This window comes from Canis lupus, chromosome 6 (genome assembly GCF_011100685.1).
Source record: "Canis lupus familiaris isolate Mischka breed German Shepherd chromosome 6, alternate assembly UU_Cfam_GSD_1.0, whole genome shotgun sequence".
Lineage (NCBI taxonomy): Eukaryota > Metazoa > Chordata > Mammalia > Carnivora > Canidae > Canis > Canis lupus.
In genome coordinates this window covers 31271843-31285976 of record NC_049227.1, presented here as the reverse complement: position 1 = coordinate 31285976, position 14134 = coordinate 31271843, and the positions used below count along the sequence as shown (strand labels likewise).

The 14134-nt window shown below is 45.8% G+C and overlaps 1 protein-coding gene across 1 annotated transcript; it reads right to left on the bottom strand.

Annotated features, from left to right (window-relative positions):
* Positions 1 to 852: 852 nt before the first annotated feature.
* RSL1D1 (ribosomal L1 domain containing 1) lies at positions 853 to 13636 on the bottom strand. The gene is made up of 9 exons (XM_038540339.1): positions 13447 to 13636; positions 12393 to 12532; positions 10047 to 10185; positions 8741 to 8889; positions 8550 to 8651; positions 5905 to 5998; positions 5452 to 5577; positions 2691 to 2987; positions 853 to 1437 (listed from the first exon to the last, which is right to left on the bottom strand). The coding sequence occupies exons 1-9, from the start codon at positions 13543 to 13545 to the stop codon at positions 1111 to 1113; spliced, it is 1473 nt and encodes a 490-aa protein (XP_038396267.1). The 5' UTR covers positions 13546 to 13636; the 3' UTR covers positions 853 to 1110.
* Positions 13637 to 14134: the final 498 nt, after the last annotated feature.

Sequence of the window (14134 nt, the reverse complement as noted above, 5' to 3'; positions counted from 1 at the left end):
AAAAATATTTATTATTTATTCACGAGACACACACATAGAGAGGCAGGCTCCCCGCAGGGAGCCTGATGCGAGACTCAATCCCGGATCCTGGGATCACGTCCTAAGCTGAAGGAAGATGCTCAACCGCTGAGCCACCCAGGCGTCCCATTTTTTTTATTTTAGGAGCTTTTGTGACGTAAGGAGTTGATGTCACAATCTAATTTGTGAGTACTAAAAACCAAAAGCTCTCACTCCTCTGACTTGCTGGAGGACCACCTGAAGCTGGACTTGTTTCTGGAGCACGTTATCTTGGAAAGCAGGCTTCATTGGGCCTCTGCTGTAGGACAGTGCCTCCAACACTTACTGCCAGGGACATGGGCCTCAATTCAAATCCAGGGAGAGGCTGAGTACTTCAAGAGTCCTTTCCTGCTCCAGAATATATTTGATGGTCATCCAAAGTGTTCCCAGTGTACATGGGAGTAAATCCACGCAGGCTGAGGGGTCTGGATTCAACCCGGTGCCTCTACCCATGGCTCCCTGTTGACTAACCTCACTGAATGCACGCTAACTCAGTGACCCACAGACTTGGCCGACGACCACCAAAACCAATTATTTTGATCTCAAGGGTCCTTTCCAAAACCCAGCAAGGGTTTCTCGTAAGTTCCACAGTGAGCCCACTCTAGGCCTGAGGAAAAGCACTGGGAGGGTTTGCACAAACCAGGGTAACGGAGCCTCAGTGAACAGAAGGTGGAAAGCAGACGGGGTAAGGACCACATGTTAGGGATTCAAGTCAAAGCAACAGTGTCGGGAAGGCCCGCATCGCTCGGCAGTAAACGGCAGGCTCTAGTAAGTAAATGGACAGCCACAGAGAAGCAGAGACAAGCGCTGTATTTTCCCTGTCATATTAGCAAATACACAGAAGGGCAACTTAAAAAACGGATTTATTTCACAACTACTGGTTCTCTTGCGCACGAACATACGTCAGAATTACCTGCAAAGGTTCTAAAAAATATTTAAGTCTTGACCTCACGCCCGGAGAAGGCTGCAAGGAGTGGGGGCTTGGGACTCCGGCATTTTCAAAAAGCTCTTTGGGGAGTTCGGAGGTTTCCTTCTGCTTGAGTCTCTTGATTGTTAGGTTGACTGGGGTACTTTGCGCTTTTTGGGCCACTGTTTGGGGGTGTGGGGAGCTTTTTTTGCAGATTTATTAGCAGTAGTAAAGAACCTGGCTCCTGGCTTTTTGGTCTTCTGTCTTGGGTCTTTTTTCCCCAGTGAAGAGTTTCTTTCTTTCTCTGCCTCTTCTTTGATTCTTGGCTTCTTCTCTGGGCCGTTACCTGGAGTCTTGGCCTCTGCAGCCTTCGGGGTCTCCAAACCTGGACAGGCCTTTCTCTTTTTTCCACGGGGTCTGTTGGGACCAGGACTCTTTTTTTGAGACTTCTTTCCTGCAGCGTGGTTTTGCACCTAAGAAAAAGCAGAGTAAGTCCAAGGGAAAACAAATCCTGATATTGTAACTCCAAGAGCTAGTATCTTTTTCATGTCACCCCTAAAAGGTATACCTCAATACAATGAGATGGAGGTGGCTTTGCCTTTTGCCTCACAGGCATTTTGAAGGGCACCTGTTTTCCATTAAAAACTATAGCAAGGACCCTGGTGATCTCCATCAGGTCCAGTCAAAAGAGAACCACCTTTGCCCTTGGTAGGGACCCCTGAAGTGCCCAGTGGGGGCATCACAGGGAGCCTGTGCCCCAAACCTGACTCTTCTCCACCTTCAGTAATAAACGCCTTGCCTGTGGGTTAGGACAGAAGGTTCCCAGCCTGTGTGTGTCAAAACCACCTGGGTGGCCTGTCGGGAAACCCTGCTTCCCAAAGGCAGACTGGGAGTCTCTTAGGCAAGTGTGTTGCACAACAGGAGGCCTGCACTTGCCAGGACCTCAGGTGACTGCTGCTGGACAGGACTCCAGCGATGGGCACGTCCAATATGGGAGGACGTTAGAGAGACGACAACAACCAGCAAAGCAAAACTTCGCTTTTTTAGTAAATGTAAAACAACAGGATTATTATGGGAAATTTGGAAAACATAAGAAATGTAAAAGAAACAAAATTCTCTAATAACTATAGCACACAGTATTAACTACCTATTATTCACTACCTTCCCCCCACAAGTGTGCATACATTTAAAAGCCAAATGTTGAGGCGCCTGGGTGGCTCACTGCAGTTGAGCATCTGCCTTTGGCTCATGTCATGGTCCTGGGGTCTATGTCAAACAGACCTTAAATCTGTAATTTGGGATGGAGCCCCACATTGGGCTCCCTGCTCAGTGGGGAGTCTGCCCCTGCCCCCCACTCATGCTTTCTCTCTCTCTCTCTCAAATAAACCAATCTTTAAAATAAATAAACAAAAGCCAAACATTATGCCCTTTCCCCAATAACTTCATTAGCATCTCCAAGGACACTATGAAGACTTCCTTACTGAACATTATTTTGAATTACATATAAAAACTATTGCCAAGGGTACATGATGTGTCCTCATCTGTGCCTCTACAGTGAACGATAATAAAACTTCTGTATGTCATTCCCCGGATCCTGTTTCCTAACTACGGGGCAGGGCAGGACGCACCATTAGAAACGGAACCACTGCCCAAATTTCTCCCGACCTGCATTTTAAAGCCATGGGCAGTGTTTCCTAGAATTATAATGAATATCAATAAAAAATACCTCTATGTTTTCTTTTGCTGGAGTCCCTATTGGTACGAGGAGTGGGATCTCGTCTTCGGACTCGTCTTGCACCTTCTGCTGGGTTTTTCCTTTACCGGCCTCTTTCTTCTCACGAGCTTGCATCTTCTCCTTCTGTGGGGCAGGGTCCTTCGCAACAGCATCACTAATTTTGGGGTCCGCATCCTCTTCCTTTGGGGCCGATGCAGCCTTTTTACCCTGTTTCTCAAGCCTTTTGTTTTTTCTCTTCTCTTTTTGTTTTTCACGATTCTCTTTTTGTTTCTGTTTTTTCTTTGCTTCCTACAAAATAAATAAACAAACAAACAAACCCACACAAGACCCCAGCATAATTTTAGTAAGGGATACGCTTGTTGGCAAATAAATGGCACAGATTTAGCACTTCCAGTTCTTATGAACTGTAAGCTCCTGGAAAGTGCCTCAATCTGTACCAACTCTGAGCAAACAAACCCTGTTATCAGCATTTGCACATCAAGTCCACTTTGGTTTTGGCTCATAGTGCAAGATGCGTGCTCTGTGAATTACACGTTGGGACTCAGAACCCGGGTAACTGAAGTATGCAATCAGAGCTTCTGTAAAAGCTGATCTTGTTTATGGGGGACTAAGGAATTATCCTAAATGTAGAATATTCTGATGTGATTTATCTCAATAAAATTGTTTCAAAAAAACTCACAACTGATTTTTTTCCCCCTACTTCAGGGTTGTGGCTGAGAAGTTAAAACAGCAACTTTACACAGCTAGAGGTCCATTATCCTAACTACATAGTCACGTTAGGTAACATCCATAATCGTGTCCAATTCCATTTTAACCAGCAATTCCAACACTTTCACAAAGTCCTCAAATGAATCTGCTGACAATTGGCAAAAAACTCAGATTCCTTGCTTCTGAGAACAGCAATCTGTTTTTTTTTTGGATCATCTTCCCAATGAAAATAAATAAAAAATTAGGGTTAAAATATATTTAAAAAAAATTTTTTTTTCTTGAAGTCATCAGGGAACCAACTACCTGCAAGACATTTTTAAAACAAAAACCCAATGGGTAAGTGAGCCCAGAAGCAAATTTTGCCAAGAGTATTTGCTGATCTCTAATTTTTAACAGGGAGTCCAAGCGGATGGAGAAAAATCAAACCCCAGTGTCTACACCAGGCAGGGATTCTAAGAGGAACTCCCCATGATAAGCTGGGAGGCTAGTGAGATACTCTCAGGGTAAAGATGAACAGGAGGCGGAGCTGTGCAGACTCTCAGCATGGTTTGCTCTGAAACGTTCAGGGAATCTCAAGCTTTAAATGTGCTTTCAGGGAGCCCTGGACCCCAAGGTACCCAAGAGATGGAAATGGAAATCCTCTAGATTAAGATCTTCATCCTCCACCTCAAATTATTTCTACAAAAATTTCCCAAATGTGATGACCACAACACAAAGACAACTGAGCCCACAAGGAACCAGCAGATGCACAGACCAGCTGTGACACCAACACTGGTACTTCTCGACGGATCAGACAACAAATAATAATGTTTAACATGTTCCAGGAATGAAGGTGAACTGGAGGGCTATTTACAGGTAGGTAAAAAGAAAGTAAAAGAAGTAAAGTCAATCTGAAAAAGAACAAAACGGGCAGCCTGGGTGGCTCAGCGGTTTAGCGCTGCCTTCAGCCCAGGGTGTGATCCTGGAGACCCGGGATCAAGTCCTGCATCCGGCTCCCTGCATGGAGCCTGCTTCTCCCTCTGCCTGTGTCTCTGCCTCTCTCTTTCTCTGTCTCTCATGAATAAATAAATAAAATCTTAAAAAAAAAAAGTGACCTTTAGAAGAAATAACTAACCAACCCAAATTAAAAACCCACTGAACACGATTAACAACATGGCTAAAGAACAGACGTCTGGGTGGCTCAGAAGATGAGCCGCCTGCCTTCTGCTCAGGGCATGATCCAGAGGTCCAGGCTTCTTGTGGGGAGCCTGCTTCTCTCTCTGCCTATGTCTCTGCCTCTCTCTCTGTCTCTTGTGAATAAATAAATAAAATTAAACACACACACACACACAAACATGGCTAAAGAAAAGTGCTAGCAAACTAAGAGAGGTGACTGGTCTAACACATAGAAAAAAAATCTGAATTTTCTCTTGTTCTGGCTTTTTTGGGGGGCAGAGGGGCAACAGTACAAATAGTGCTAAAAACCTGCAAACCCAAACTGAAAGGTTACCTGCTAGCCTAATACAATCTTAAATTCTGTCCATAAAAAAGTTTTTCTTTTTTTTTTTTTTTAAGATTTTATTTATCATCATAGACATAGAGAGAGAAAGAGAGAGAGAGAGAGAGAGAGAGAGAGGGGAACAGAGACAGAGGCAGAGGGAGAAGCAGGCTCCATGCCGGGAGCCCGATCCTGGGCCTCGGAGGATCGCGCCTTGGGCCAAAGGCAGATGCTAAACCGCTGAGCCACCCAGGGATCCCCCATAAAAAAGTTCTTAATAAACTAGATTTAGGTTTTCTTTTAGCTCCTCTTGCCACTACACAGGCTCCTGCTGAGCCTACTCAGCCCTTATCACTGACTTATCAATAAACACAAGATCCGTCTACCTCAATATACTTTATTCACACCACTACTAAAGGGTCTCACATGAAAAGTGGGAACAATGCACACAAGAGCCCAACCACTGGAAAACCAGTGAAGGTCAGGCAGGAATGGAATCTGCTCCTCTTCATGGGCCATGTTTATATCTGTGATTAAGTCTACCTGGTATTTAAAAATTCTACTCACCTTTTTCCTCTGAATACGAGTGCATATTCCCTTGGCTTCATCCTGACAGCTGACAAATGAGGAAAAGATGGGCAGGGAAGCTGACCTCTCTGTCTTCACATACAAGAGTTTCACACTCTCCCACTTCTGCAATAGACAAAAACCGTATCATCAGTCCATGTCCTGCTTCTTTTATTTATTTATTTATTTATTTATTTATTTATTTATTTATTTATTTATTTATTTATTTTTAATTTTTATTTATTTATGATAGTCACAGAGAGAGAGAGAGGCAGAGACACAGGCAGAGGGAGAAGCAGGCTCCATGCACCGGGAGCCCGACGTGGGATTCGATCCCGGGTCTCCAGGATCGCACCCTGGGCCAAAGGCAGGAGCCAAACCGCTGCGCCACCCAGGGATCCCCTCCTGCTTCTTTTAAACGAACAATCAATGGGCGCATCTGTAAGACCGCACCTCTGGCAACTTTTGTGAAAGCCTCTTCGCAACAGCGATGATGTTATCAACGATGTGTTCAACCTCCATTCCAGTGTGGCCAACGCGGATGGTACTGAAATTTAATACACTATTAGACAAGTGATTTTAAAAAATGATTTGTTTTTCAAAGTAAAGCACATTCATGTGAGAAACGTGAAAACATGACCCTTAAAAAAAATTTAAGGCAGAAACATTAAAATCTTCAGGGTTTCACTATTTTTGTTTTTGCAGTTATTTTACAGAACTGGTATTTTTTAATACTGAAATTCAACTAATTTACATAGTGTAGTATTAGTTTCAGAGGTAGAATTCAGTGATCCATCAGTTGTATATAACACCCAGTGCTCATTACATTAGTGCCCTCCTTAATGCCCATCACCCAGTTACCCCATCCCCCATCCACCTCCCCTCCAGTGACTGTTTGTTTACTATGATTAACAGTCTCTTATGGGGGACGCCTGGGTGGCTCAGCTGTTGAGCATCTGCCTTTGGCTCAGGTTGTGATCCTGGGGTCCTGGGATTGAGTCCCGCATCCCTCTACCTGTGTCTCTGTCTCCCTCTCTGTGTGTCTCTCATGAATAAATAAAAACAATCTTTAAAAAAATAAAATAAAATAATAAAATAAAATAAAATAAATAAAATCTTAAATAAAAAAGTCTCTTACGGTTTATCTCTCTCAGATTTCATCTTGTTTTATTTTTCCTCCCATCTCCTATGACCTTCCACATTGAATGAGAGCATACAATTGTCTTTCTCTGATTGAATATTTTGCTTAGTTTCAATGTATTTTAAAGGGAGATTATCTTTCATATTCTAGAAATGCCTTGCTCCTGAAATCATGTCATACTGTTAAGCGGTGATGGAAGAGCTGTGCTTAACGAAGTGAGGCCTATGGGTTTGTGGGCAGGGCTGGAGGAAGTTCTACCTTCATTCTAGAAAACACAAGTCAGAGTCAGCCCTTGAACTTTCCTGAGGAGGGACTGTTCTGGAAGGAAAGACCCCCTAGAAGGGATGCTTGCATCATTATGGTCCCCTACCATGGCCCAGCTGTCATCCCCTAAGATAAACAGTTCTCATCCCTCCTGTAATAGCGTCCTCTGGCCAAGGGCAAGACCATCACTTCACCTGAAACAGGGTGCAGGTAGACGCCAAGTGGGAAGATCCTCTATCGCTCAGCCACTGTGTACCCTGTTCCTGCCAGTCCCCACCTTTCCAGGTGGAAGGCAGGCTCATGGTCTGCTGGCCGTCACAGCATGAGGAGGCAGAGCTGGTGCTCTCACCTCCCTCCAGCCACAGACAAGACTCTGCCCACTGTGTGCTCACTGCCACCTGCAAGCACACCCTTGAGTTCCCAGATGGAAAGATAACAAGGAGGGAAGGAGAGAGGGGAGAGGGGGAAGGGCATGAGGAGAGAGAGAAAGAGAATGAATGAGGGGCTGCAGGAGGAGGGGGTATGAAAGGAGAGCAAAGAATGGTCTGGGTGTTTGTGCTGTTTGTTCACTGTCCACAACACTCCCTAAGGAAAAGAGGAGACCGCTGCTGCCTCCCCCCACCAGCTGCTCATCCATCCCAAGACCTCAGGCCTATGACCTGCTAGTTAATCACTTCCCATGAGCCACTACTTTGGTGTCTGCCTATAACCAGAGCCAGGGCCCAGGTCTGACAACCAATTCTTCTTAGCTGCTTCATTATAGCCAGTTAAGGGACCACCACCTGCAGATAAGACAACCCCAGAAAACCCTATCTGGCCCACCATACTCTGATCTGCCCACCCTGGTGAGCAGAGTCAAGATATCTTGGCAGTACTGTTTTACGGTGTGTGCCACCAATGGATACTCAGAGGCTCCTGGGGTATCTTTAGGAGGGGCAGTACCCTACAGCTCTGCCCTACGGGCAGCTGCCCATCCCCAGACCACAGATTTCCCAGTCAGATTATTTTTATTTTTTTTCTTTTTTAAAGATTTTATTTATTTACTCATGAGAGACACAGAGTGAGAGGCAGAGACATAGGCAGAGGGAGAAGCAGGCTCCCTGTGGGAAATCATTTGAAATCATCATTTCAAAATGATTCTGAATATGATTAGAAGGCCCCTCCTCCTGCTAAACTGCCAAGCACTCAAACTTAACTGGCCCCTCAGCCCTAATAAAAAAGGTTTAGCCACATTCTCTGTCTGCTAGGGTAACCACCACTACCCTGAAGTCCCGGGATCGAGTTCCACATCAGGCTCCCTGCATGGAGCCTGCTTCTCCCTCTGCCTGTGTCTCTGCCTCTCTCCCTGTGTCTCTCATGAATAAATAGTATCTTTTAAAAAAAAGTTTATGGGCAGCCCAGGTGGCTCAGCGGTTTAGCACTGCATTCGGCCCAGGGCCTGATCCTGGAGACCCGGGATCAAGTCCCACGTCAGGCTCCCAGTGTGGAGCCTGCTTCTCTCTCTTCCTGTGTCTCTGCCCCTCTCTCTCTCTCTCTGTGTGTGTCTCTCATGAATAAATAAATAAAACCATAAATAAAACCATAAATAAATAAATAAATAAATAAATAAATAAATAAATACAAAAAAGTTTATGCAATTATCATCAAATGAATCTAAGATTGAACGAGGCACACATGGATACTTTTTGCCTACCTGCAAGAACCACTTTTAGAGATGTTTAAGACAGTGCCACCTATGCATTCATTAATCTCCCTGGATAAATTCTTGGCCAGAAGGTTCACAGGTACAGGAACTCTGTAACAACACACAGGTACTTGGAACAGAATGTATACACATCTATGACATTCACTCTGCTCAGATTCAGTTACCACCAAGAAACTTACTTCTTTCTGTGGTAGAAATGTCTCCCGAGGTGTGACGGTAAGAGCCGCCTGATTCTCGCATCAGTAAGGAAGAAATCAAAACTGCCCAAGAGGCGGAGCTTGGCTTCATAGGCTTTATACTCCTTTTTTAGAGTTCGGAGGGGGATAATCTAGAAAACACAAGAAAGAGTAAAAACATGAAATGTTAAGAACTTGAACAGAAAGGAGAAACACTCAGGCTAATAATTTGTGCCCAGATCTTAGAATGTCCTAGAGCCACAGTTTAGTAAACACGTGGAGATCGCCAACACATGCCAAGCACTGTATTAACCGCTGGGGACATAGAGACAAATGAGCTGGGACGCCAGATAAAGAAAGGACACCAACAACTACAAACCACAACAGGGAAGCACCAAGTCAGAGGCAAACCTGGGATTTTCTGGAAGTGCAGACTATGATCTAACAGAGCAAGCTTCTGTAAAGCCTTCAAGACTTAAAAGTTACTGATATACACATTAGCTTTTAGGTGAGGGAATCTTAACAGTTCATCTATCATAGAGAAGATGGAATATGCCCTACTAAAGCCAAGGAAAACTGGAAAAATTGTTTTAAGTGATTTTATTTATTTATTCATGAGAGACACAGAGAGAGGCAGAAACATAGCCAGAGGGAGAAGCAGGCTCCCTGCAGAGAACCTGATGCAGAACTTGATCCCAGGACTCCGGGATCATGCCCTGAGCCAAAGGCAGATGCTCAACCACTGAGCTACCCATGCACCCCCAAAATTTGAAATAATTAAGTAAAAAATTAAATTCCTAGGGGGCGTCTGGTTGGCTCCATCGGTGAAGCACGTGACTCTTGACCTCAGGGTCATGGAGTTCAAGCCCCACGTTGGGTGGAGAGATTACTTAAAAATAAAAATTTTTAAAAAGGAATGGATGGATGAATAAAAATAAAATCTCTAGGAAAGAAATACTGGGTTACTAGGTAGTACAGGAACCTATTATTTATCACTTCAATTAAAAGACTGAATCAGGGGCAGCCCCGGTGGCGCAGTGGTTTAGCGCCGCCTGCAGCCCGGGGTGTGATCCTGGAGACCCGGGATCGAGTCCCACTTCGGGCTTCCTGCATGGAGCCTGCTTTTCCCTCTGCCTGTGTCTCTGCCTCTCTCTTCACTCTCTCTGAATGAATAAATAAGTAAATCTTAAAAAAACAAAACAAAACAAACAAACAAAAATACCTTAAAATGCTAAATCTTTAAAAAATAAAAATAAAAAAGACTGAATCAGATCTTTTCATTGTCCTGAAAACATTAACCACGCCTGACCTGAGAAATGGTTTTAATTCCATGCTTGTTCAAAAGCTTCTTGTAAAACCGTTCTGTGTTTTCAGGAGTTAAATTGGGTTCATCCTTGGTAAGTAAACAAATATCTGTTAAATCTGATCGAATACCATGAGGCAAGGCCCTGCAAAATACAGAGATGGAACAGAAGAAGAAAGTATTAGAAGAGACAAAAATGTATATTTCTAGTCCATGGAATACACAATAAATTCAGTTATTTCAACAAATTTCATTTTATTTAAGCAAATACTCTACCAGGAATATTTAAAAATACATCTAATTTTCAATGGTACAGAAAAGAGATTTAAGATTCAAGTAAATCATCAATAAAATATCAATTAGGGTGGCTCAGTCAGTTAAGCATCTGACTCTTGATTTTGGTCCAGGTTGTGATCTCGTGGTTCTGAGATCAGCCCCACATTGGGCTCCATCCTGGGTGTGGAGTCTGCTTAAGATTCTCTCTCGCTCTCTCCCTCTGCTCCTCCCCTCCATATAAACAAAATAAAACAGAATATCAATTAATATGTGGGATACAACCAGAGTTAAAATATAATCAAAGACTATGCAAAGTAGCGCACGTGAGGTTATTATTTTATAAGTTGTTATACGTCGACGTGTACTATAGTGTGCTAGAACTATCTGTAATATCAGGATAGTTCTGGTTCAGAACTTCACCTTGCAGAAAACTCTGTACACAAAATAATACAGAAAACATGGAGCAAACCAACAGGGACCAACAAATGTATGTTATTACAGTTGAGCCTTTAAAATTTTTTTTTAAAGATTTTATATTTATTTGAGAGAGAGTGCACAAAAGCAGAGGGGAAAAAAAAAAGGAAAAAAAAAAAAAAAAGCAGAGGGAGCGGCAGGCAGAGGTAGAGGGAGAAGCAGGCTCTCTGCTGAGCAGGGAGCCCAATGTGGGGTGGATTCCAGGAGCCTGGGATCATGATAAGCCAAAGGCAGATGCTTACCTGAGTCACCCGAGAGCCCCCAGTTGAGTCTTTAAAACGAGAAAAAGGTGTAACCCATTTCTTAGGCCTACACGTCCTGAGGAAACATTTCCTTAGTCTAAGAGGCGAAGGCGCATGACTAGCTGAACAAGACGGGGAGTGATATGGAGCCAGGAAGTGGTAGTAATCATCATGAATAGAGTAGCTGGGAAGATATCTTAGAGGTGACAGGGCTTTCCAGAAAAGAGAAACTGCCTGAGCAGAGGTGTGGAATAAAGAATGCATGAGGTATACATAACCGACTAAGGTAACTTGCTGGGGCAGGTTTGTGGTCAGCAGTTAATAGAGAATCTGAGGATCCCAATTTCTAACCATCCTTACCAGCCCCATGACCCCACTCATGGGGGAAAAAAAAAAAGAAAAAGAAACCACCTCTCTGATATACTTTCTTCAGCACAACTGGCTTTTTTGGAGACTTCAAGAAATGAAAGACTTAAAAAAAAAAAAAAAGAAAGAAAGAAAGAAATGAAAGACTTCACAGAAGCAGGGGTGCCAGATAAAATACAGCACAAGTTAAACTTTAATCTTTCTGTGAGTTTTCTTTTAGTATTTATGTCCCAAATATTACAGGGGACCTATTTATACTAAAAAAATAACTTGTATTTTGGGGCACCTGGGTGGCACAGTCGGTTAAGCATTGACTCTTGGTTTCGGCCCAGATCATGATCTCCCAGTTGTGGGACTGAGCCCCCACATCCAAGCTCTGCTGCTCAGGGCAGAGTCTGCTTAAATTTCTCTCTCCCTCTCTGCCCATCCCGCTCATGCTCACGTGCACATGCTCTCTCTCTCTCTCTCTCTCTCTCAAATAAATAAACCTTAAAACAAAATAATACAAGTTTTATTTGCTGGCAATTCTGCAGAGAAGGCATCTCTGACCTAAGAGTTCTACCCATAGCAGTAAGAATGTGTGATCACCATGGGTTTGTTTTCCAGAAAGCGCTCACTGCCAAGTTTTTAATCATCTGCATGAAGGAGTCTGGGACCTCAGGAGTTTAGCTTGGAACCAGCATGATATGGAAAGATAACAGAATCTATACAAATACAAAAGCTGTCTCATTTCTTCTAAAAACCAGGTTCCGCATCCAGTAGAACTGCTAAGGTGAACTGTCCACCCAGCCCCAGAAAACTAGTGAAATGTTTAGGAAAGTTAAGCATGCCTGAATTTGTTTTGTTTTGTTTTTTAAGGCACAATTACATATTTCAACTCACATTTTTATCTTGAGTTTCCAAAGTTTCCACCAGAAACAAAAGGGCGATTGTTAACCGCTAGACAGAATGACCAAGCAGATAACAAGGTCAAAGGCAGAAAATCAGAACTTACAGTCTGACCCTCAGTTCTTTACTTGGAATCTTCCATAATATCACCATTAAAAAGAAATTCTCATTCTCATTCAAAAGCAAGCCATTCGCGTTCTTCCTGGACCTGGAGTGTGCCAACAGTGCTTCCACCGCTTTTCGAATCTGCAAAGTGGAGAGACACACAAATAAATTAAATCTCAATCTAATTTAATTTAGCATTTGCCCCGTCCTCCCGCCCTTTTTCCTCTTGAAGTTCTATGTGAATAGCATCTCCATCAGGATCCTACAACTTGGGATCAGACTCCATCAGAAACCACCCCAAGGGATCCCTGGGTGGCGCAGCGGTTTGGCGCCTGCCTTTGGCCCAGGGCGCGATCCTGGAGACCCGGGATCGAATCCCACGTCGGGCTCCCGGTGCATGGAGCCTGCTTCTCCCTCTGCCTGTGTCTCTGCCTCTCTCTCTCTCTGTGACTATCATAAAAAAAAAAAAAAAAAAAAAAAGAAACCACCCCAAGATTGCGCTCAGCACCCGCCCACAGAAAAGGGCCTCTCCCACGTGAAGGCATCGGGCCAGGTGGGAACATGTTTCCCGGGCCCTCGAGGATGAAGGCAGAGATGCCGGGAAAAGCCGAACACACCACGACCAGCATTTAGTGAGCACTTACTATGTGCCAGGCCCCGGCTACAGCGCGTCACGGGCCTCGCCTCCTCTGATCCGGGGGAGGAGCCGAAGCCAGCGGAGGCCCCTTTCAAACCCGGGGTCACTGAGGCTTGCAAAATTAAGCGACCTGCCCAGGTCAACTGGTAGGGAAGCAGAGCCGGGGGGCGGGGGGGGGGATGGTCTCACTCCGGGACCCCCGGCTGCACTTTGCAATGCACCTGCGGCCCAGGCCGCAGGGCTCGGGGGCGGCAGGCGCCTCCCCGCGTGCAGGCTGAGCTCAGCGCCACCCAGCGACCCTCCCCGCAACTCCGGGGGCGCCCGCGGGGGCACGGAGCCTGCACCCGGCACCCCGCGCCTCCCAAGCCCACCGCCACCCCCGCTTCAAAGCCCCACTCCCCGCCGCCCCCTTGCTCACCTGCCCTTTGTCCAGCTGCTCCAAGCAGGCCGGGGTCTCTGGAGCGGAGGCCGAGGCTGCGGTTGAGGACGACGGTGACGGCGGAGCTGAACCCTCCATGTCGCTCTCACCTCGTGCAAGCGTGCGCGCGGGGACCCGGGGCTGGCTCCCCGTGCGCACGCGCGAGGACCCGGGGCTGGCTCCCCGTGCGCACGCGCGAGCCCTGGTCCGCCGCCGGAAGGGGCGGGGCGGGACGGGCTGTTCCGTCACATCCGGAAACTCGGGGTCGGAAGCACAGGAAGTCCCACCCGCGGGGTTTCGCCGAATCGGGTGCGGCGCCCGGTGTCCGAGAGTCTCCCGTGAGGCGCGGGAGCAGCCTGGCCACTCCGGGCTCGCCCTCTGCCCCGGGGGACGCGGGGGGGCGCCTGGAGGCGGGGAAGCGTGCGGCCGGAGAAGTACAGTGCCCGCGCCCCGTCCCCCCGCTGCCACCCGGGTCCCGGAGCCTTCCGGGGTCGGCCCCCGCACGTTCAGGAAATACTCGTTCTGTCTCTTTAAGGATAACTCGGCTTATTTATTTTTATTTTTTTAATGTAAGATTTTATTTATTCATGAGAGACGCAGAAGAGAGAGAGGCAGAGACACAGGCAGAGGGAGAAGCAGGCTCCGTGCAGGGAGCCCGACGTGGGACTCGATCCGGGGACTCCAGGGT